We start from the raw sequence: 24,066 nt of genomic DNA, 5'->3' as shown, positions 1-24,066 counted from the left end.
CATTGTTAGACAGCCATTATCAATTCTTGCCATAGATTTTGAATCCAATTTAAGTCAAAACTGTTACTAGGCCACTCGGGGACATTCAATATCATCTTGGTAAGCAACTCCAGTGTATATTTGGCCTTGTATTTTAGGTTATTGTCATGTTGAAAGGTGAATTTGTCTCCCAGCATCTGTTGGAAAGTAGACTCAACCAAGGTTTCCTCTAGGATTTTACCTGTACTTAGCTCTATTCTGTTTTATTTTATCCCCAAAAAACTCCCTAGTCTTTGCCGGTGACAAGCATGCCCATAACATGATGCAGCCACCACCATGCTTGAAAATATGAAGAGTGGTAATCAGTGATATGTTGTGTTGGATTTCCCTCAAACCTAACAATATTCAGGACATAAAGTTAATTTGTTTGCCACAATTTTTTGCAGTTTTAGTTTAGTGCCTTATTGCAAACAGGATGCATGTTTTGGAATATTTATTTATGTACAGGCTTTCTTTTTTTCACTCTGTCATTTAGGTTAGTATTGTGAAGTAACTAATGTTGTTGAACCATCCTCAGTTTCTCCTATCACAGCCATTAAACTGTAACTGTTTTAAAGTCACTGTTGACCTCATGGTGAAATCCCTGAGCAGTTTCCTTTCTCTCCGTCAACTGAGTTAGGAAGGACGCCTGAACCTTTTGTAGTGACTGGGTGTATTGATACACCATCCAAAGTGCAATAACTTAACCATGCAACCAGCAAAGGGACATTCAATGTATGTTTTTAAGTGTTTTACCAAGTATCATGGGCATTCTTTGTGGCATTGGAAATCCTCCCTGGTCTTTGTGGTTGAATCTGTGTTTAAATTCACTGCTCGACTGAGGTACCTTGCAGATTATTGTATTTGTGGGGTACAGAGATGAGTCATTCAAAAATCATGTTAAACACTATTGCACATAGTGAGTCCATGCATCTAATGTGACTTGTTAATCAAAAAAAAAGGTGTTGAATACCTACTGACTCAAGACATTTCAGCTTTTCATTTTTAATTCATTAATTTTAATTCATTTGTGTGTAGACCCGTGACACAATCTGCTTTAATCCATTTTAAATTCAAGCTGTAACACAACAACAATGTGGGAAAAGGGGTGTGAACACTTTCTAAAGACACTGTAGTTCCACCTAGATTTGAAGCTCTGTAATGTTGTGTTACTTTCAGTTTTCCTATCAATGTTTATTTTCCAATGTTTTTGTAGAACATTTTGTGTGTGTGTGTGTGTTTAAGTACTGTATGTAGCCTGGCATGCTGTGCTATGAAGTGCTAATAATGTTGAATGCACAAGCTTCAGCGGCATTGCTCAACATCCCCTCCTCATTCCAAACCTTCATATCTTAAAGAGATGCTCAACGTTGTTCGTGGAAAGGTATCGTCCTGTAGGTTTTTGTGCCAACCATAATCTAGCCCATCCTATTTATAACAATTAGGTGGTTGATAAGCTGAATTGGGTCAGTTTACAACTGCGGTTGGAGCGAAAAACCTACAAGAGGGTAGCTCTCCAGGAACAGGGTTGGGCAGCCCTGCACATGGACCAGACAGAATATGACCAGCATTTTTTGGTTATACATAACTTTCATGATTAAGCCATTATAAATGCGTTTTAATCCTTTATAAATTATTTGAAATACCTAATTTCAATGTAAATGATGAAATAGTCATATGAATAGTATGTAGACCCTTAACTATTTATACATGTTTAGCCTATTCATGAAAGCCATTATAAAAGTGTAAACACATTTTATTAATGGCATTGGGTAATTTAAACCAGTGACATTTCAAAAACTTTGCTAAACTGCAAAATTCACATTAAGTGTTCTGTGAACAATCGGTGTTGACCATCAAGCCAAATAAGTTCAGCTTTTAAAAAGTCAAAAATATGCAAAAAGATTTCTATTGATGTTTCTATGGACGTCATGATAAAACATGTTTAATATTTACACAACCTTGATGCAATACATACACATACTGCAAACGTGCCACTTGTCTCAACCGAATAGAAGCTAATAATACCTGTAATATTTGAATATATCATCTAAAAGAAAAGTGCTCTGCATGCTTTCTGTACTAAATTGGTATATTTCCTATGACAGTAAACATTTGAAGATACTGTAAAGATCAGCTGATACTTGAATAAACAGCATACATCTGTGGTCACCAAGACCTCAATATGCATCAACACCATGATAAATTGAATCCCGTGTTTCACTACTGCACACCTTAAAGCTCTCCCGGACTAGATTCGGTAACATCTGGCATGCACACAAACATGCAGAAGCTATTTCAAAAAAATACAAAGTGCAAAATCGACATCTCCCACTACAATTTTAGTGCTTCAATATGGTATTTAGAAGTTCAGGTACAGTACATTCAATGCTTTAGTTATAATTGCACACAACCCCGTGAAGGATAAGGGATAAAGTCAAGAGTTCCATAAATATTTGTAATTTAGGAGTCCATTTTGTCTGACAAGATTTTCACAAGTCCCTATTAAGCATGCAGACTCCACATGGGTATCTGGCTGCACAAAGCTCCCTTGTACACAGATGAGCCTGAAGCTATGACACAGTATAAATAGTTTAAACCTGTTTAGGTTACCCATTGCTAACCTGTAGCATTGGGTTCAATGGGTTGACATTATAACAGGGTTACAAAAGCCGTGTCGCTACCATGAAAAAAAAGCCGTGTCGCTACATCACATCACTTAAAATACTGTTGCAATCCAACAGTCTCCTGACTACGCCAAGAGTCTTGACTCTGCTCATTGTCAACCCTCACACATTACTGCTGCCCTACAGACTTAGTTGAATTTGACATTTGGAAAATTAGCATGGCAGCATTTACGGTTGGTGCTAGTGCCACTTGCGCCACCAAAATGGGCGGCACGTAGTCTACTTTTCATTAATACTAACCAAGACGAATGAAGTGCAGAGTAAACCACATAATAAGGAAACTTTCATTCAAAAGCATGGTAAAAGAGCTCTTTCATTTGCAGACAGGACCACCACTGGTCAACTCCCCTGCTTTGCTCATGCTTTTGAAAGCAATGCTAACTGATACAACCTGTTTACACTAGCATTGCTACATGCTAGCCATTCTGGATGTTGGTAAATAACAAGCTAACAAACTTAAAAACGACAACGCCTTAGGTCAGGGTTTCCCAAACTCGGTCCTGGGGCCGCCCCTGGGTACACGCTTTGTTTTTTTTGCCTTAACACTACACAGCTGATTGAAATGATCAAAGCTTGAAGGTGAGTTGGTTAATTGTATTGCTAGGGCAAAAACCAAAACTTGCACCAAGGGGAGTGGGGCCCAGGACAGAGTTTGGGAAATCCTGCCTAAGTAAGTCCACAATGACCTAATACTTTTAAAAAGCCAACTATCCCTTTAAACCTCCAACGGATGGGTATGCTGAGTACGTTCCACATTGTCCAGTATAGTAAAACAGGGAGAGCAGGCATCTGACCTATTGTATCTGTTATGAAATGACCAAGAGAGGGACGGGAATGGTTCCTTCAAGCAATCCACAGCAGATTAGATGAAAGCTTAGCCTGCCTTCGACGAGGTCACCAGACTTTGATTTAAGACACCGACCTTTGCCTCTACCCACACTCATCAAAGCATTCGTTCCAGAATTCACCACTGAGAAATATCAAGTGTTTCAATAGGGCTTCACATCTCTACATGGCACGAAGGGCAGATGTGGAAAGTACAGTACAGACACACTTAGATACACACAAATGGGGATTAATATACTAGTGTGTGGTTCAATAACAATCTACTGGGATGACATCCGGCGCCGGCAGTTCACACAAACTTACTCTGAGAGGGGGATACATGTTCAGGAGAGCTTATCATTTCCTCTCCTTCCCTCCTTTCTCCTCCTCTCTATTTCTCTATCTCCCTCTGGTTCTGGTCATGGATCTGGTTCTGGTCATGTGAGTCAGGCAGGAGGCTGGTGACGTGGCCGATGCCCTTGGTCACGCCCTCCCTGAAGAGCAGCTTGGCGCCCATGCGGAGGTACTCAGGGTGTTTAATGAAGCGAAAGCAGACCACAGCCCTCTCTCCTGTGCGCAGCTCCTCCTGGTGGTGAAAACAGGGAAGCGGACACAAAACGGTTCGTGTTGACGCATAAATCAGCAGGGCCACAATCAGTAGGCAGAAGTTGTGGAACGTTGCAGATAGCAATGCCATGGATAGAGCTGGCCTGATTCCTCTTTCTCTACATGGCAGAGAGGCATGTTTGTTCTATATAATAACATTTCTATCTGAACATTGCACAAAGTTGTGTCCTACTGAACGCGGCCCATATTGAGGCAGTGTATACTTAAGCAATAAGGCCCTTGGGGGTGTGGTATATGGCCAGTAAATCATGGCTAAGGGCTGTTCTTGGGCACGACGCAACACAGTATCTCCTGACCCCTCCTGTCTCAGCATTTATGCTGCAGTAGTTTATGTGTCGGGGGGCTAGGGTCAGTTTGTTATATCTGGAGTACTTCTCCTGTCCTATCCGGTGTCCTGTGTGAATTTAAGTATGCTCTCTCTAATTCTCTCTTTCTTTCTCTCTCTCGGAGGACCTGAGCCCTAGGACCATGCCTCAGGACTACCTGGCATGATGACTCCTTGCTGTCCCCAGTCCACCTGGCCGTGCTGTTGCTCCAGTTTCAACTGTTCTGCCTGTGATTATTATTATTTGACCATGCTGGTCATTTATGAACATTTGAACATCTTGGCCATGTTCTGTTATAATCTCCACCCGGCACAGCCAGAAGAGGACTGGCCATCCCACATAGCCTGGTTCCTCTCTAGGTTTCTTCCTAGGTTTTGGCCTTTCTAGGGAGTTTTTCCTAGCCACCGTGCTTCTACACCTGCATTGCTTGCTGTTTGGGGTTTTAGGCTGGGTTTCTGTATCAGCTGATGTATGAAGGGCTATATAAGTAAATGTGATTTGATTTGATACAGCCCTTAGCTTTGGTATATTGACCATATACCACAAACCCCTGAGGTGCCTTACTGTTATTATAAATAGGTTACCGAGGTAATTAGAACAGTAAACAAGTAGTTTGGTATGATATACCAGGGCTTTCAGTCAATCAGCATTCAGGACTCTAACTACCCAGTTTATAATTATTATTACTAACTTTTCCATGCAGGCACTCCACGGTAGCCGTCTGTCTTACGTTCCCCACGTGCACAGTCACTTGGAAGCCCCGACGGAATGTTTTGGCGTGGAAGAGAAGGACGATGGCCGCCACAAACTGCCAGCAGATGGTGGGGTTCATCTTTGGGCTGACCATCACCATACCCTATTCAACACGCACGCACGCACCAATAAGTACTTTGGGAGATGGGAAAGGAACAACCATTGTGGGACTGGTTTTATAACAACAGTAGAATACATTTTGACTGCATATGATTTGTGAGTTGTTTGTGCATGTACAGTTGAAGTCTGAAGTTTACATACACTTAGTTTGGAGTCATTAAAACTTGTTTTTCAACCACTCCACAAATTTCTTGTTTACAAACTATAGTTTTGGCAAGTCAGTTAGGACATCTACTTTGTGCATGACACAAGTAATTTTTTCAACAATTGTTTACAGACAGATTATTTCACTTCTAATTCACTGTATCACAATTCCAGTGGGTCAGAAGTTTACATACAAGTTTACAAATCGACTGTGCCTTAAAACAGCTTGGAAAATTCCAGAAAATGATGTCATGGCTTTAGAAGCTTCTGATAGGCTAATTGACATCATTTGAGTCAATTGGAGGTGTACCTGTGGATGTATTTCAAGGCCTACCTACAAACTCAGTGCCTCTTTGCTTGACATCATGGGAAAATCTAAAGAAATCATCCAAAACCTCAAATTGGAGACCTCCACAAGTCTAGTTCATCCTTGGGAGCAATTTCCAAATGCCCGAAGGTACCACGTTCATCTGTACAAACAACAGTATGCAAGTATAAACACCATGGGACCACGCAGCTGTCATACCGCTCAGGAAGGAGATGCGTTCTGTCTCAGAGATGAACGTACTTTGGTGCGAAAAGTGCAAATCAATCCCAGAACAACAGCAAAGGAGCTTGTGACGATAATGGAGGAAACAGATACAAAAGTATCAATATCCACAGTAAAACGAGTCCTATATCGACATAACCGGAAAGGCTGCTCAGCAAGGAATAAGTTACTGCTCCAAAACCGTCATAAAAAAGCCACACTACGGTCTGGTCTGATGAAACAAAAATAGAACTGTTTGGCCAAAATGACCATAGTTATATTGGGAGGAAAATGGGTGTGGCTTGCAAGCCGGAGAACACCATCCCAACAGTGAAGCACAGGGGTGGCAGCATCATGTTGTGGGGGTGCTTTGCTGCAGGAGGGACTGGTTCACTTGCATCATGAGTCAGGACAATTATGTGAATATATTGAAGCAACATCTCAAGGCATCAGTCAGGAAGTTAAAGCTTGGTCGCAAATGGTTATTCCAAATGGACAAGGACCCCAAGCATACTTCCAAAGTTGTGGCAAAATAGCTTAAGGACAACAAAATCAAGGTATTAGAGTGGCCATCACAAAGCCCTGACCTCAATCCCATACAAAATTTGTGGGCAGAACTGAAAAAGCATGTGCGAGCAAAAGAGGCCTACAAACTTGAATCAGTTACACCAGCTCTGTCAGGAGGAATGGGCCAAAATTCACCCAACCCTATTGTGGGAAGCTTGTGGAAGGCTACCTGAAATGTTTGACCCAAGTTAAACCATTTAAAGGCAATGCTACCAAAAACTAATTGAGTGTATGTAAACTTCTGACCCACTGGGAATGTGATGAAAGAAACAAAAGCTGAAATAAATAATTCTCTCTACTATAATTCTGACATTTCACATTCTTAAAATGAAGTGGTGATCCTAACTGACCTAAGACAGGGAATTTTTACTAGGATTAAATTGTGAAAAACTGAGTTGAAATGTATTATATTGTGTTATGAGTGTGCATGGACATTGTGTCAGAGTGTTCAAGGACAAAAATAGGTTTATCACTGATAGCTATCAATTTTAGAATTACTTTATTTATAGAAGAGATTTATATTTCCCATGAGGGAACTTCTTGTCTGGAGTGCTTCTAAAAGAAACAAACAAAAACATAGTTGGCTACACAGACCTCCTACCTATACTTGAGGTTTCACATGTAACACACAAAACATAGGACAGATGACAGTATCATAACCATGAGCAGTTTGTGCAGTCATCCTGTTTCCAATTGTGACCCTGCAATGTTCAGTCATATTAAGGGATGTGATTGGCAGAACATAGAAAATGGGGAGGAAAGAACAGTATCTTATAGATAAATATCCTGAAAATTCACATGCAGTGCAGTTGTGTTGTGGCTGAACCCTCTGACCTTGCGGAGCAGCGAGCGGTCAAAGTTGCCGAGGGCCAGTGTGGCGGCTTGGCCGGCTCTCAGCACCCTGCATGCCGAGCGGTTCCTATGGATGCTGCCCACCTTCAGCCTCAGGAAACGGCCCTCGTCCGTAGGACCAACCACCAGCCTCTCCCCCTCGCGACACACCCCACTGTCCGCGGGTCAACGGGAGGAAAAACATTATGATATGTCAAAGTGGGAACTCTCCAGGGCAAATCATTTTTAGCAGCAATTCAGGGTTACACAGTTTGCAGTACATTGACTTCTATTGTTTTTTGATTTGCTAAAAGCTTAACTGAGCAAATCCTCTGATATGATCTTAAAAAAAAGCTCAACAAAGTCACCTATAGATGTGAACATGATGCCCGAAAAATTATAATATCGGTAACATGACTTAAATGGGATTTGTGCCACAAATGCTAAAACATTAGCACTTGAAAACAGTGCCAGGGAAACTAAACTAAAGCAGGATTGCTGTCAGACCTTGTCCATAGACAGCTTACAGGGTAAGGAGACCAATATGTCATTTTGTAATTTGGGTGAACAATCAGTGCTAAATAAATCCATTATCATTCCATTCATGAGTATCAACATGACATACAGTGCCTTGCGAAAGTATTCGGCCCCCTTGAACTTTGCGACCTTTTGCCACATTTCAGGCTTCAAACAAAGATATAAAACTGTATTTTTTTGTGAAGAATCAACAACAAGTGGGACACAATCATGAAGTGGAACGACATTTATTGGATATTTCAAACTTTTTTAACAAATCAAAAACTGAAAAATTGGGCATGCAAAATTATTCAGCCCCTTTACTTTCAGTGCAGCAAACTCTCTCCAGAAGTTCAGTGAGGATCTCTGAATGATCCAATGTTGACCTAAATGACTAATGATGATAAATACAATCCACCTGTGTGTAATCAAGTCTCCGTATAAATGAACCTGCACTGTGATAGTCTCAGAGGTCCGTTAAAAGCGCAGAGAGCATCATGAAGAACAAGGAACACACCAGGCAGGTCCGAGATACTGTTGTGAAGAAGTTTAAAGCCGGATTTGGATACAAAAAGATTTCCCAAGCTTTAAACATCCCAAGGAGCACTGTGCAAGCGATAATATTGAAATAGAAGGAGTATCAGACCACTGCAAATCTACCAAGACCTGGCCGTCCCTCTAAACTTTCAGCTCATACAAGGAGAAGACTGATCAGAGATGCAGCCAAGAGGCCCATGATCACTCTGGATGAACTGCAGAGATCTACAGCTGAGGTGGGAGACTCTGTCCATAGGACAACAATCAGTCGTATATTGCACAAATCTGGCCTTTATGGAAGAGTGGCAAGAAGAAAGCCATTTCTTAAAGATATCCATAAAAATGTCATTTAAAGTTTGCCACAAGATACCTGGGAGACACACCAAACGTGGAAGAAGGTGCTCTGGTCAGATGAAACCAAAATTGAACTTTTTGGCAACAATGCAAAACGTTATGTTTGGCGTAAAAGCAACACAGCTGAACACACCATCCCCACTGTCAAACATGGTGGTGGCAGCATCATGGTTTGGGCCTGCTTTTCTTCAGCAGGGACAGGGAAGATGGTTAAAATTGATGGGAAGATGGATGGAGCCAAATACAGGACCATTCTGGAAGAAAACCTGATGGAGTCTGCAAAAGACCTGAGACTGGGACGGAGATTTGTCTTCCAACAAGACAATGATCCAAAACATAAAGCAAAATCTACAATGGAATGGTTCAAAAATAAACATATCCAGGTGTTAGAATGGCCAAGTCAACGTCCAGACCTGAATCCAATCGAGAATCTGTGGAAAGAACTGAAAACTGCTGTTCACAAATGCTCTCCATCCAACCTCACTGAGCTCGAGCTGTTTTGCAAGGAGGAATGGGAAAAAATTTCAGTCTCTCGATGTGCAAAACTGATAGAGACATACCCCAAGCGACTTACAGCTGTAATAGCAGCAAAAGGTGGCGCTACAAAGTATTAACTTAAGGGGGCTGAATAATTTTGCACGCCCAATCTTTCAGTTTTTGATTTGTTAAAAAAGTTTGAAATATCCAATAAATGTCGTTCCACTTCATGATTGTGTCCCACTTGTTGTTGATTCTTCACAAAAAAATACAGTTTTATATCTTTATGTTTGAAGCCTGAAATGTGGCAAAAGGTTGCAAAGTTCAAGGGGGCCGAATACTTTCGCAAGGCACTGTATGGCCAACCGACCTGTAGAGAGTTCCTCCCACCACTGTCCCCACATCTGGCACGGTATAGATCTCATCTACCTATATTCACAAGCAGAGGAATGAGGAGGTATATTTTGCTAGCATTGATACAGAATATTGGGCGTGAATCTGAATGTGTGAAAGTGCATGTTCACATCTCGTATGTGTGCAATGCATGTGTGGGTGTATGTTTTGTTATGCGTGTGCATGAATGCATGCATGCGTTTGGATGGGTGTGGTGTGTTTGTAAAGAGTGTGTGTATGTGTGTAATATATTCGTTGTTTCTGCACAAGCGTGTGTATGTGTATTATTGTGCTAGTTGTGAGTGTGCATGGACACACACAGTGTCCATGCACACACATAATTCACACAATAATTGTATATGTTAATGTGTCTGGGTGTGTGTGTGTGCATAAGCAGGTGTAGTACCTGGAACTCAGTGAGTTGCTGCATGAGCTCCTCCTGCTCCTTGCTGTTGCTGAGAGGAGGCAGGATGTTGAAGAAGACCTTAAGCAGGGCCAGACTCTCTCCAGACACGCTGGACAGGGTGAAGATGGGTGTGATGCTACGGCACAAAGAGACAACGTGAGGGACACACCAGGGTTGAACACTCAAGCACAGACTGTACACGTAGCGAAAGTGGGCATGAGGTGACTTTTACGACCAGAATATAACCTATGCATAACGTCAAAAAAAGTTGTCGGAATTGTGTAATTTTGTGTAAAGAAATTGTCTTGGGTGATCGTAACGTCATTCTCTGGATGTCAACTGGTTTTCTGGTTGAGGAGACATCCGATACATCAAATAATAAAGATGTCATATTTTGGATGTTATCTGGTCAGATAACCAAATAACAACCAGATAGACCTATTTTTATGGTTGCTCAAAAGTCTAAAAAAACTTCTCACCTGGTTATCTGACTTCCATAAAATTAGTTACACCTGGGAAATTGCGTTATTATGATGTCCCATGCCAAATTCTGCCCACTAACTTAGTTTGTCCCTTGATATTTAAATGAGACTTAGGTCAAATAACTAGGGCTGGGAATTGACAGGGACCTCACGATACAATACTATCATGATACTTTGGCGCTGATACGATATGTTTTGCAATTCTATATGTATTGCGATTCGATACAGCAATTTTTATTGTGACTCGATGTTCCAAACATATTGCTCACCATATATCTGCTGCAGAGGGACAAGCGAGAGCCATGAGAAAACACGTTTTGATCAGTCATGGAAATAAAAGTGTAGAAAACAAATTGGCTCCCTATTTAAAAAGATGGAGAACAAGCTATGAAGGAAACATACTGGAGTTTTGGTGCAGCCATCGCAAAAATAATATTGCGATATTGTCAAAACGATACAATATATCGTCAAAAATATGTAACTGTATTGATTTTTTCCCCCCCACCAATACAAACAACGTTGCCGCTTGCTAAGTCAATTCCTTTCTAGTCACCCTGGACTAAAGGCCTATGTAGTGTATATTGGGTTGTGAATCTCAATTCCAGTTTCCTTCTAGGTCTTTTCTCCTTTTCAGCAGATACCTGGAGGACTGAGCGAACTGCTGGGCGGCTGTGACAGCGTCGTCTGGGCTGGCCACCACCATCGGCACTTTGTTACAGCCGGGCAGCTTGAGGACATGCTCCAGCTGGCGTACTGTGCGCTCCACTGTTCCTTTGGCACACAAGTCCACCTTGCTGACCACAATAAAGATGGGCACCTTTAGTGCCATGGCCAGGCCCAGGTGCTCGCGGGTGGTGCCAGCTAAGAGGGAGAAAATATTATCTGGTTGGGTCAGTGGTAGGGTCATAAAACTCCCAGTAATTTACCAAAGTAACCAGACTTCAGAAATGTTGGTAATTTACTGATTATTTTGGAAATCTAAGGAAACTTTGGTAATTTATACTTGAGTAAAAATGGTGTCCATGAATTTCTTGTAAATAGACCATGTGGTTCAGGAGAAGATTAATGGAAAAACATCTAATCAACAATGACCTCATTTGCAATTAACGCCAACTTTGTAACCCTAGTCAGTGGTCACATAAGTAGTTTTTTAAACGCACATCACTTTTCATAGCTTGCTGGACCAAACAAATCTTGTAGAAGCTAACAAGGCCCGCACAAACTATAGCTATTATAGCTATATGATCGGGCTTACCTATGCCTGTGTTGGCGCTGACCACCAGCATGGCGAAGTCTGGGCAGTAGCTGGTGAGGCCAAAAATTGTGGTTTTCAGGTACTTGTGGTGGCCGGCCAGGTCAATGAAGGTGATCATCTTAGAAGAGCTCTCGCAAATCTCCTCGGCTGTACGGGAGTCACTGTAGTTCACCACCTTCAAAAGCCACATGAGAGGAAGTTCAATTAATTTGTGTGTTGTTACACTGTTTTTATGGGTTAGGCCAGGCAAAGTTGAATTACTCTGCCTCACTTTTCTCCACACCAAAAAAATAAATACATTCAGATGTGTTATTCTTTGTCCAATATATGCGGCTATTTGTTTATAATGCACTGTCCGCTCTCCCTCGAGGCTTTCCTAAATTGATGCCCAACAGACCAAACAGCCTCAAATCACGCACTCGGGTCATGTTCGAGCCTCGGATTGGACAGTGAAACACACACGCTCGCACCTGCAGGCGACGTGCAGATGTTTCATTTCTGGCCAGAGATCAGGGCATTCATCAGCAAAGACGCAGTGCAAGCCAATAGTATTTTGGACAACCAAATTTAAGTAAAAAATGATTGATGAAATCAAAGTTTGTCAGCTGTATGGTGATTTGAAATTCATAACTACTGGTATTACCAGTAGCAGTAGGCCAACCGATAACACCACAACGGAATGCGTTTGAAGTGATGACACGCCGCCGAGAACAGCTAGCATGTCCAGCAAAGTACATTGCCAGTGGCACGCACACACTTCGTGCAGATCAGCAGGTGGGGGCTTTTTGTGGCAGCCAGATGAGACAATCGAAGGAGGATGCGGTGAGCAAAGTTACTGGGCTCGAATTTAGTCACGCTTGCTCTATATAGATTGATGCTTCTAATTGTGCATGTTATAAACCAATTTTTTCTTTTTTGATGATTAAAGTTGGATGGCTGAATTTATGTATTTTTTTCCCAATGCTACATTAATTTGGCAGACCTAACTTGATTGACCCTCTTTCTACAAGGCCTCCTCTATGAGAGGCCTAATCATATTTGTATGAATATTCTGTTAATGTCAAGGCTATAGAGATGCATTCAGGTAATAAACTCATTATTATGCATCAACATTTTAATTTGATTACAATGATTTATTGTCAATCATTCTTGAATTTGTTAGCCTATACAATTAAGTAGATATAAATATTCATACATTATTTTATTTTTTTTAATATAATTTTTTTAATATGATAGAATATTGCATTCCATTATACATCCTATGTGAATAATGTTCATTAATGTTAATATGTGTATTAATAATAATAATCTGAAAATCAGTGTCACGACTCCCGCCGAAGTTGACTCCCCCGCCTGTTCGGGCGGCGCTCGGCGGTCGTCGTCACCGGCCTACTAGCCGCCACCGATCCCTTTTCCCTTTTCTGTTAGTTTTGTCTTATGAGTTGCACCTGTTTCCGATTTGTGTTTCTTGATTTGTTTCCCCATTTAAGATTGTGGAACCCACCCTTTGTTGTGCGGGATTATTTTTGTGTTTACGTTTGTGTCATAAGTGTTGTTGTGCTCCGGACCGTGTTTACCCTGTGTTTGGGTTGGTCAGCGTTTGCGCCCTGTGTTTTGGGCATTACCATTTTCGGTGCCGGAATAAAGTGCATTTTTCCCCTGGAACTCTCTGCACCTGATTCCTACCTACACACCTAGTCAGCCGTGACAATCAGTCTGAAATTGAATATTTTGCCTATTGTCCATGTCCATATAGCCTAGGACAATGTGGTAAAGTACTGTTATTCCTTATCCACCTAATGATAATGATTTTTTTTAAATAAAAAAATGTATCTCGCTCACCTCACTTTTCTGGGGGGAAAATCCGTTAAACAGTGAATCAATTTTTTCTGGCCTTAGTAACAAATGGAAGATTTGTGCTGTTACACAGGTTATTGTGTTATTACTTTTTTGTCTGTGTTTTTGAGGAATACATTTTGTAGTTTTTGAGGAATACATTTTTTTTATGTCCTTGCTCAAAGGAGGGGAAACTCATGCATGTTTATCCTTCCTTCTGTATCTTGTCACCTATAAGACGCAGTTACCCACCTCCCCTTTGCTATTGAAGCCCAAAATCTCAAAGCTGATGCTTGATGTCCTGCCCGTTTGGATCTCATGAAGGTGTCTGAAGAGGTTGAGGCGTGCCCGGCCTCGCCCGTTGTCCAGCTCGCCTTGAGTCAGCACGCCCAACAGCGTGGACTTCCCTGAGTCCACGTTTCCCAGTACCGCCACACGCAGGTCCAAGAACTGCTCTCATACACACACAAGAAACACAGCAGTGAAATTACAGCAGATCGGCGCGGCAGAAATCCTTCATTGTATGTACAGCTTACCATTGACCATTTATATAATTGAGTGCAAAACAAGTCACTCTTCTTTTGCATTTTAATGCTTAATTGATAGACAGAAAATAAAGAATGGGAGATAGGTGAGAAGGAGACAGTGAGAAGTGATTTGAACCACAGACTCCGGGGAGCGTCGCATATGTGCAAGGAGCCAGGAGAGTTAGAACTGTCCCTTAAATAAGACAAGGTGCTGTTTATCCCACCTGTTGGTCGTCTGGAACTTTTCGGACAAGAACCTCTGAGATTTTCCGGCAGTTTCTGTCTGAGTCGTAATCCACCTCTCTTTCCCGTAGAAGTGTGATGTCAGCACCAACCCTGATGAGGCAGAGATATCACATTTATCACCTGTTAAATACAGTAACAATGGCAAACTGTCAAATTAGACATTTATAAACGAGTTTCTTCAAGAATCAATGAATAATTGAAATGACCATTAAGCAGAAGAAAATACCCCAGATTGTGTCTTTGGTGACATTTGCATATGAGGTAGTGACATACTTCTCTGCCATCCTCCGTAGGGTCTTCAGCGAGGCTCTCATGTCTCCCTCTGACAGTCCGACAAGCAGACCATTGTCTTCCACCCCAATCTGATACACTGCCTCGCCCCGTCCCTCTTGAAGACGCCATTTTAGCTGGGTGGCCAGGTGTTCAAATCGGTATTGTGTGGGGTTCACCAACTTCAGCTGCAGTGAAGTTAGAGCACGGGACAGCACTTCACCACCAAGAAGTGTCCAACAAGTGAACCACGTGTTTGAGAGCGTGCATGCATATACATGGATGTGTTTTGACTTTTGATTACTAGCTACAGGTGAAAGGGAAGATGGCATGCAAAAATAAAGAAATGTATCTAGTACCTTATATTCAATGTTTCCTTCTTCAGCCTGAGAGAAACAGAGGGAAGGACATGTTTTGAAAAGGTGTGTCTATACTGTATTTTGACAGACAAGCACACACCCCTGTTGACTAATGTACTTCTGAATAAAAACTACCCACACCACAGCAAGCTATCACGACACAACATAGTCGACAACGCCAGCTGTTGGCAACGCCAACGCCAGCTGTTGTAGTCGACAACGCCAACGCCAGCTGTTGTTGTTGTCAACAAACAAACAAATGCCCATTCCCTGCTTATAACAACGTCATGTATGGCCAAAAAGTTTTCTTACCATGGAAAAAGCTCAGACGACAGCATCTGCCAGAAGCTAGCTAAAATAATGTCCGAATTTGTAAAAAGCTAGGCTCTGGCTAGCCTAGCATTGGATAATATCGCTAGCTAGCCAACTAACATGAACTTGATAGCAAGCTGCAGCTAGCTACAGTAGCTAACGTTAGTCAAGTTACCTCCGGTGGTAAATATGGTGGTGTTTTGTTGGTCTTCGTCTTTTTACTCCTCCGTCTCTTTCTTCTTTTCCCCTTTTTTGAACGCGTTTTTTTGGACGTCATCCTTCTCCCGTTACCTGAACTGGGTCCTTGCAAATTGGATCTAACGCTAGGCAAATTTGATCTAACGTTAGCGGTTGTACCAACACCGGTCCCGCCTGATATTTGCGCATCCATCACGAGAATGAACAAGCTAACGCTAACCCACGCTGTAAGAATATAACGGACTTAAAGTTGTACGCCTGAAAATGAATAAATACACATACGTATGGGCTCAGTATGGGTAGCTAACGCAATCGGTCCAACTGAGGCTGGCCTTCTCTCCATCACTTGCCTTCTGCTAGCTAGCCCATACTCAGGGCTCCCCAACTGGCGGCCCGCGTCCCGACTTATATTATATTATTTATATTTTAAAAAATTTAATTAACGAATTTAAATGTTTTTCATTGTTGGACATACAATACTAAAAACACCAGTAAATCAGCTCCAATTGATTTAATTTGCCAGCAGCATACCACCCTGCATCCCACTGCTGGCTTGCTTCTGAAGCTAAGCAGGGTTGGTCCTGGTCAGTGATTGGGGACACTGCCCTGTGTAGGGTGCCGTCTTTCAGACGGAATGTTAAACTGGTGTCCTGACTCAGGTCATTAAAGATGCCTTGGCACTTATTGTAAGAGTAGGGGTGTTAACCCCGGTTTCCTGGCTAAATTCCCAAGCTGTCCCTCATACCATCACGGTCACCTAATCATCCCCAATTTACAATTGGCTCATTCCTCTCCCCTGTAACTATTCCCCAGGTCGTTGTTGTAAATGAGAACGTGTTCTCAGTCAATTTACCTGGTAAAAAAAAAATAAAAATGAATTCTGTTCCCAAATTACCACACATAATAGAGAGCCTTGATCACAAGCAAGGTTTGAAATGATTATATTTTTTTGTCAAATATTATATATGCTGGGGCTTCTTGCGGTCAATTTGCAGTCTACAAATTATTTTTAATTATGTTTTGGCCACCAAACATCAACAAAAAAACGTCCCGCGGCTGAGTCTCGCTGATGATCCCTGCGGACCAAAAAAAGAGGATGACGCTCCTGTCTGGAGCGAGCCTCCACCACCAGCATCCGTGTGGAGGAGGGCTCAGGATGGCGGCATGAGAAGGGGTGACATTTCTAGCGGAGGAACAATTTTAGGGTTTTCTCACAGTTTATAGTTTTAGGCTGCAGGTGCAATTCGTTTTTTTATATATTTTATATCTAACCATACAATGTAGCTATTTTGAATAATGTTGTAATTAATCATACCATTGAATATATATGTTTGACGATTTCCAACGAACAAGCTAGCTATCGAAAAGTTTCAGCGTGTTTAGTTAAGTTAGCCTGCTAACGTCTTCATGGCTAGTAGCATGTAATCAGGATATGACCAAACTGTTGCTGAGATAATGGATGTTGAAACTTCCAAGGAGAAAAGAGGCGTTGTTGAAACTTGTAAAAAAGGGGGTGAATGTGACTCATACCCGAATACCTCAACCAAGGAGCAACTTCCAAAGAAGCTGAGAAGTGAACCATCACTGAGCCAGCTGCAGGACAACATCGTCCGCATCCTCACGGCTAACATCAAAGGGAGCGCAGATGACATCATGATGTAAAAGAACACTACCAGCATCGTTAACCTGAAGAAATCGATTGATTTCAATGCTTAGGAAGTAAAAACTCTGAAGCAGCAGAACGCAACATTGAACATTCAGGTTGCAAAGCAGGAGAAGAAACTCACTGAAATGGAGCCAAAAGTAAACGAGAATGACCGGTATGGTCGGAGATGGAATCTTCGAATTTATGGAATAGCAGACAAATCTGACGAGAACATCAAAGCAAGAGTGAAGGACATTTGCAGGGCAATAGTCCCGGAGGAGGAGCGAAATGTTGTTGCAGGTTCTCTGGATGTAGTGCACCGACAGGGTAGGCTGAGAGATGGGGAAAACAACCAGACACCACGACCAGTGATCATGAGATTCATCTCCAGGACAGCGAGGGATATGATGGAAAAGTGCAAAGAAAAATGACTATTAAAAGAAAAACAACCACCTGAGGTTCAAGGAGGATCTGACAGCATTTGACAAAGAAGCTCGGAATCGTCTGTGGCCGATGATTGAGAGAGCAAGGAAGGAAGGGATAAGTGCATACTTTGCGGGAGCCAAGGCTTGTGTTAATGGAAGGGAAATTCACGCTGACGCCTAGTTTGTTGACTGCTGGATTTATCAAGTGAGTTGTGCAGGACTGAGTTATATTTGCATCTGAGAAAACTTTATATTTCTTGACGAAAGAACATTGTTTGTGTGAGCCAAGCTTTTTATATATATATTTTTTATGGCAGGGAAATTCCCACTGACACTCAATGTTAGATTGATGGCTATTCTTTTTACCAATCTATGGCACAATGTTATTTGCAATTGTGTAAATATATATATATATAATTTAGGTCAACTACTTGCAAAGGACTGTTTTTATTTGCAACTAGTAAGAACTTTCCTTTTTGTGAGAACCCGCTTCATGTGAACGTATACAAGTTTAATACTCTTCATATAGTCACTGTGATAGTAAATGTCAATTTCTGTTTTTTTCTATTAATGCCAGGGGAATCCGTAATATTTTGAAAAGGAAATATTTATTTTTGTATTGTAAGGGTAAGAGTGCCGACTTTTATTTCATTCAAGAAACTCATGCCTGTTCCACAGATACTGCGTTTTGGGGGAATGATATTTGGTTTTCGTTTGGTACTAATCGGTCAGCAGGTGTCGCTATTTTAAAAGGCTACATGAATGGTCATATATTGAGTCATGAAGCAGATAATACAGGGAGATGGATTATACTATTGGTAGAATTCAACCACATTCAATTCATTGTTGTAAATACGTATGCTTCCAATAATAAGTCAAGTAACTGATTTTATTTAGATACATTGAGAGAAAAATAAGTAAAATTATGTCTACATTTCCATTGGCCAAAGTAATATGGGGTGGAGATTTTAATACAGTATTACAAGATAATCTAGATATATGGCCTCCTAAGGATAGAAATTATGTTTGTGAGATAAGGAATATATGTCTAAGGTTAGGTGTTCTAGATATTTGGAGACATAAGAACCCAGATAAGATTATGTTTACATGGAGTACTAAAGATTTATCTATACAATCCCGTATTGATTTCTGGCTGATATCTGAAGATATGGCTTTTTTCAATGGGGAAAGAAATTGCTAATGCCAAGAGAGAGAAAGAATATGACATCATAAAGGGAATAATGGATTATACAAAAAAAAACTGAACTAACAAATCGGGAGTTACTGGAGCTATCATCATTGCAAATGCAGTTAGACTGGATCTACGAGGAAAAGGCCCGGGGAGCGTTTGTAAGATCGAGATGAAAATGGATGGAAGAGGGAGAGAAAAATACAAAATATTTTTTTAATTTAGAAAAAAGGGCAGACGAAAAGACTTCCATATGTAAATGAATGATTAATAATACTTCCAATGAAAATCCAAAAGAAATCTCAGCATGTTGCCCAGTTTCATCAGAATCTGTATACATCAGCCCAGTCAACTTCCAATATGGATCTTTTCTTAGACAATGTAACATTGCTAAGAAGATAGATAATGATTTCAAGGATTTTTGTGATGATGAGTTATCTGAAATTGAGATAAAAAACTGTATTAAAAGCCTTAAGGACAATAGGTCCACTGGAAAGTATGGTTTAATAGGCATGTTTTATAAAGCATTCAATGATAAATTGATTCCTTTCATTCTTGCTATGTTCCAAGAATCAATAGAAAAAGGGGAGTTACCAGATTCCTTAAAGCAAGGTGCAATTACTTTGATTCCCAAACCTAATAAGGATAGTCTTTATATAGACAACTGGAGACCCATTAGCCTGTTGAATAATGATGTGAAATGATTTGCCCTTGTAATGAAACAAGGCTTGCAGCATATAATTGATGAAGAACAATCTGGTTTTATGCATGGTCGACACATTAGTAATAACATCAGGTTGATCTTAGATATGATTGACTATAATGACCTCATCCTTGATGATAGCTTTCTTATGTTTGTTGATTTTTATAAAGCTTTTGACACAGTAGAACATGAGTTTATGTTCAAAGCAATATGTTTTTTGGGGTTTGGTGAACTTTGTATAGTGGCTGTAAAATTAGCTCACGGGACATCCCAAAGATTTGATATTGGCTGTGGCATTAGGCAGGGCTGCCCAATTAGTCCATTTTTATTTTTATTGGTTACTCAAATGATGGCTTTTTATATCAAGAAAGGGAATTTTCAAGGTGTTTCAGCACTTGGCAATGAATTTAAACTATGTCAACTGGCTGATGATACCACCATATTTTTGAGAGACAGGAATGAGCTTTCTAAATCAGTTTCCTGTATTGAAGACTTTTTCTTCGTTTCGGGTTTGAAAATTAATATCAATAAGTCAGTCTTATTTCCACTCAAGTATTGTGTTTTACAGGAAGTTTAGGGTATCCCAATTAAAGATAAGATTACTTATCTTGGAATTGTTATATGCATGGATGAAAAACAAAGGAGTGAATTAAACTTTAACCCCATTATTGAGAAAGCAAAGAAGAAATTGAACCTCTGGTTGCTGAGAGATATTTTGTTATACGGTCGGGTGTTATTGTCCCAAAGCTGAAGGGTTATCCAGATCGGTTTATGTCTCGTTATTACTTGAATTATCCCTTAAAATTGTAAAGGACTTAGATAAGGTTCTTCATAATTTTATTTGGAGGAACAAGCCTCACTATCTACGGAAAGATATTCTCACTAATACCCAGGAACAAGGAGGTATTGAGGTTTTAGATTTCAATACTCTAAATAATCATTGTAAAATACATTGGATTCTGAAGTAGAACCAGAAGAGTATTTGGAATGTCTTCCCTAAGTATTTATTTGACTCTGTTGGTGGTTTAGAATTTTTTGCTTCGATGTACTTTTGATGTTGATAAAATCCCAGTAAAATTGTCCAAATTCCATAAGCAGGCAATTTTAGCTTGGATGTTAGCTTGTAAACACAATTTTTCCCCTCACAGATACTTTCTATGCAATAACAAAGATATACGATTTTAAAAATAAGTCTATTTTTTTCATAACTGGTTTGAGAATAAAATTATTTTGGTGGGTCAGTTACTGAATGAGGATGGATATCTACTCTCATATGGGGAATTTCTGGATAAGTTTAAAATTCCAATAACCCCGAACGAATATGCAATTGTTTTTGATGCGATTCCAAGGGGGGTTATATCTCTTTTAAATTCATCTGTGGTTGATGTAAGTAACATAGATTTACATGAAAATATATTAATTGGCAATATTAACATCAAAGATAAATGTAGTCATAAATAGATTAAGAATATTGTTTATGATACTACAATTCCCTCTAGCAAGATTCTTTTGGTCAAATATCAATGGTGAAATACAATGGGGGATAGCACAGAAAATTGCTAACAAATATTGTATCAGTAACAAGGTAAAGGAAGTTTAATTTAAAATGTTACATATAATTTATTGACTACAAATGGGATTTCTTTGGAATGGAGACCATTTTGCATTTGTTTTTTGCCTGTATTTATAGGACATTTTTGGGATTGACAAACAGAATTTTGTTACAAAATAAATAGGACCGGTTGTACTATTTAATGGTTTTAAAATAAGGATTTATTTCAGAAATTCTGACATTGATAAAGATGTAGTATTTTTAATTAAACTGCTAATAATAGGTACATTTCATATTCACAAATGTAAATGGTCTACTTCAAAACCTAACTTTTTTTCACTTTATAAATGAATTTAAACAATATGGCACTACTTTAACTAAAATGCCAGAGAGCATATTTATACATATTTTACCATTAGAGATGGTCCATTTGGCATTTTTTAAGATACCATAAAAGCCAACTAAGCGCATTAGAGGTGTCAGGACTAGCTACCCTGCAGGTTTTGAAACAGCACGTATTAAACAATAGAGCAGGTTTAGAACAGGGATATCTTCAGTGTATGAATAGCGTCTGAGTTCAGCATATTTTATGATAAAACGACATTGTAAAAATGTGTGCAGTACATTGAGCACTATAATCACATAAAATACCCAGCTCAGATATCCCTGAATTATGAGACGGATTTTAATTTATTTTACTAGGCAAGTCAGTTAAGAACAAATTCTTATTTTCAATGACGGCCTAGGAACAGTGGGTTAACTGCCTTGTTTAGGGGCAGAATGACAGATTTTTACCTTGTCAGCTCGGGGATTCAATCTTGCAACCTTCCGGTTACTAGTCCAACGCTCTAACCACTAGGCTACCTTCCGCCCCAACACATGATTGCAGGAGGTACGTTTGTTGTGTATAAGGCCAGTCAAAACCAGACCTAGGCATTCTACAAACAAGCCGGCATATTATACAGTATGTCCTTTATTTGATTCTTAATGTCATTGCTTGGTTTTACAGCTCTAATTGCTGTTGATAGATATACTATTCTTAACAATGCAGCCTACAATGACATTCTAGACGATTCTGTGCTTCCAACTTTGTGGCAACAGTTTGGGGAAGGCCATTTCCTGTTTCAGCATGACAATGCCCCCATGCACAAAGCCAGGTCCATACAGAAATGGTTTGTTGAGATTTGTGTGGAAGAACCTGACTGGCCTGCACAGAGCCCTGGCCTCAACCCCATCAAACACCTTTGTGCCCGCATCAATGTTCCAACACTTAGTGGAAAGCCTTCCCAGAAGAGTGGAGGCGGCTATATCAGCAAATGGGGGACCAACTCCAAATCAATGTCCATGATTTTGGAATGAGATGTTCGAAGAGCAGGTGTCCACATACTTTTGGTCATGTAGTGTACTATGGGGGAGTTGCACTCTCGCGACTTCAGTTGAAGGATATACAATCATGCTGGCAGTCCCGTCTTCCACAGATGATGTGTGAGGCTCGGATTCATTCCGCTATTCACCTCGGTGTGAAAAGGAACAATACACGCTACTAAAACAAATAATTCGAAAACGAGACTGTTTTACATTGCACCAACCTAAACTGTCCTGTAGTGGTAGAGTGTGCTCACCCAATGGACGTTGTGTGCTGAAGTTTGTACTTTTCTCACAATCCTTCTAATCATGAACAACTAGTTATTCTTCAATTTCCTGGTGCAATGAGTAGGATGGCTAAGAAAACGAACAAGACGACGATGGCTAACCCGAGTTCGGGGGCGAGATCATGCGGTTATAGCATTTCTCTGAAAGATACTCACTATCTATGTGTAGTTTGTCTCGGCATGGAGCACGCTCAGGCGGCTCGAACCAGTCTGTGTGTGCATTGCCACGTACTGCGTACAAACTCCCTGGAAAGACGTGTAAGCATTCTTAAGGAAGCTTGGAATTACTGATGGCGACTTTCCTTTCCCGGATCCCGGTACCTCGGCTGGGCGGAGGAGCAGGAAGCCGAGATGGATATGGTGGTGGGAGCAAATGTCTTGTCTGCCTGGGCATGGGGTATGCGGTGGCTGCCTGCGCCCAACCCAAATCTTATGAGCTCTGTCACCGATTATGGTAGGCTACAGGGAAGAGTGAGGGTGCCCAGGTTCAGTGGGTACCCCCCGCCAACTGTGTCTGCCTCGGTCAAGCACAACTTGACTCTCTTCCCAGACTTGTCGATGAAGAATCCGACCTCGGTGATCAAGTCCTATGTGTACGTTTGAAACCGGACTAGCTAAACAAGCTCCGTGTAGAGTGCTAGCCATGTTGGCTACTCAACGAGGCGAGTTAGCTATTACTAGCTATTTCTCCCCACAGTGTAGTTGCTGGGGTAGCTCTCTTGCTTAGTATACGTAGCGTTAAGTCGCTTGTATATTCTAAACGGACCGTGCTGTGGTCAAAAAGGCTAGCTAACCTAGTGTAGACTAAAAAGTATCCTGGCTAGCATGCTTAACTTTCAGTAAGTGAAACTTACGAGCTTTCCCCCGGCGTTATGGGTACTACATCAGCAATTGCCGCCTGTAAAGGGGCCGGGCTTCGTACAGGCTATGCTGCTCCCTCTGTTACCCAGTGTTCCACAGTATTCACCGTTTAAGGTGTAACGTTATATCAATCTCCCCAGGGTGAGAGTAATAAGTTGGGTGTCTGTCCTTGAGGTGGCGCCCCTCCCCATAGATGGCTCATTCCTGGGATTCAAGGCGCTTTGTCGCCAGTACCTGTGACTGGTTGGTAGCGTAACCACGATAAAACATTTTCCCCTGGGACTATTTTTAATGATTCAGAGCCTCACGCTTATCTGTGGAAGGTGGGACTTCCAGCAAGGCGCGGATTTCATTGGCCTTGTCAGGCATGATTGTATATCTTTCAACCGAGGTTGCGAGAGTGTGACTCCCCCATAGTATGTTGTACCTCGTTTCCCTCCTTCA

General features: G+C 40.9%; 1 protein-coding gene across 2 annotated transcripts; it reads right to left on the bottom strand.

Annotated features, from left to right (window-relative positions):
* Window positions 1-1,929: 1,929 nt before the first annotated feature.
* On the bottom strand, window positions 1,930-17,222 carry LOC110486054 (GTP-binding protein 2). 2 transcript variants are annotated; one of them, XM_021557370.3, is made up of 12 exons: window positions 15,573-17,222; window positions 15,086-15,112; window positions 14,730-14,914; window positions 14,435-14,546; window positions 13,936-14,133; window positions 11,848-12,022; window positions 11,234-11,453; window positions 10,111-10,246; window positions 9,682-9,740; window positions 7,431-7,602; window positions 5,175-5,339; window positions 1,930-4,116 (listed from the first exon to the last, which is right to left on the bottom strand). In XM_021557370.3, the coding sequence occupies exons 1-12, from the start codon at window positions 15,786-15,788 to the stop codon at window positions 3,922-3,924; spliced, it is 1,860 nt and encodes a 619-aa protein (XP_021413045.3). In that variant the 5' UTR covers window positions 15,789-17,222; the 3' UTR covers window positions 1,930-3,921. The 2 variants fall into 2 exon arrangements, 1 of the variants encoding a protein (XP_021413045.3); XR_016485843.1 differs by lacking the exon at window positions 9,682-9,740.
* Between the last annotated feature and the right edge of the window lie 6,844 nt (window positions 17,223-24,066).

The sequence above is a fragment of the Oncorhynchus mykiss genome, chromosome 13, assembly GCF_057628025.1.
Source record: "Oncorhynchus mykiss isolate SJ-2025 chromosome 13, ASM5762802v1, whole genome shotgun sequence".
In the NCBI taxonomy this organism is placed as follows: Eukaryota; Metazoa; Chordata; class Actinopteri; order Salmoniformes; family Salmonidae; genus Oncorhynchus; species Oncorhynchus mykiss.
Note: the sequence above shows the minus strand (reverse complement) of the source record. Positions and strands in the feature narration are given on the sequence as shown.

What these genes read in the sequence shown, in the direction of transcription:
- LOC110486054 (XM_021557370.3), bottom strand. Translation starts at nt 15,788, where the DNA reads ATGGATGCGCAAATATCAGGCGGGACCGGTGTTGGTACAACCGCTAAC. An exon ending in GTGGGAGGAACTCTCTACAG is followed by an intron (nt 7,603 to 9,681) that starts GTCGGTTGGCCA and finishes ACCCGCGGACAG; the next exon opens with TGGGGTGTGTCGCGAGGGGG. An exon ending in ACCGCTCGCTGCTCCGCAAG is followed by an intron (nt 5,340 to 7,430) that starts GTCAGAGGGTTC and finishes CGTGTTGAATAG; the next exon opens with GGTATGGTGATGGTCAGCCC.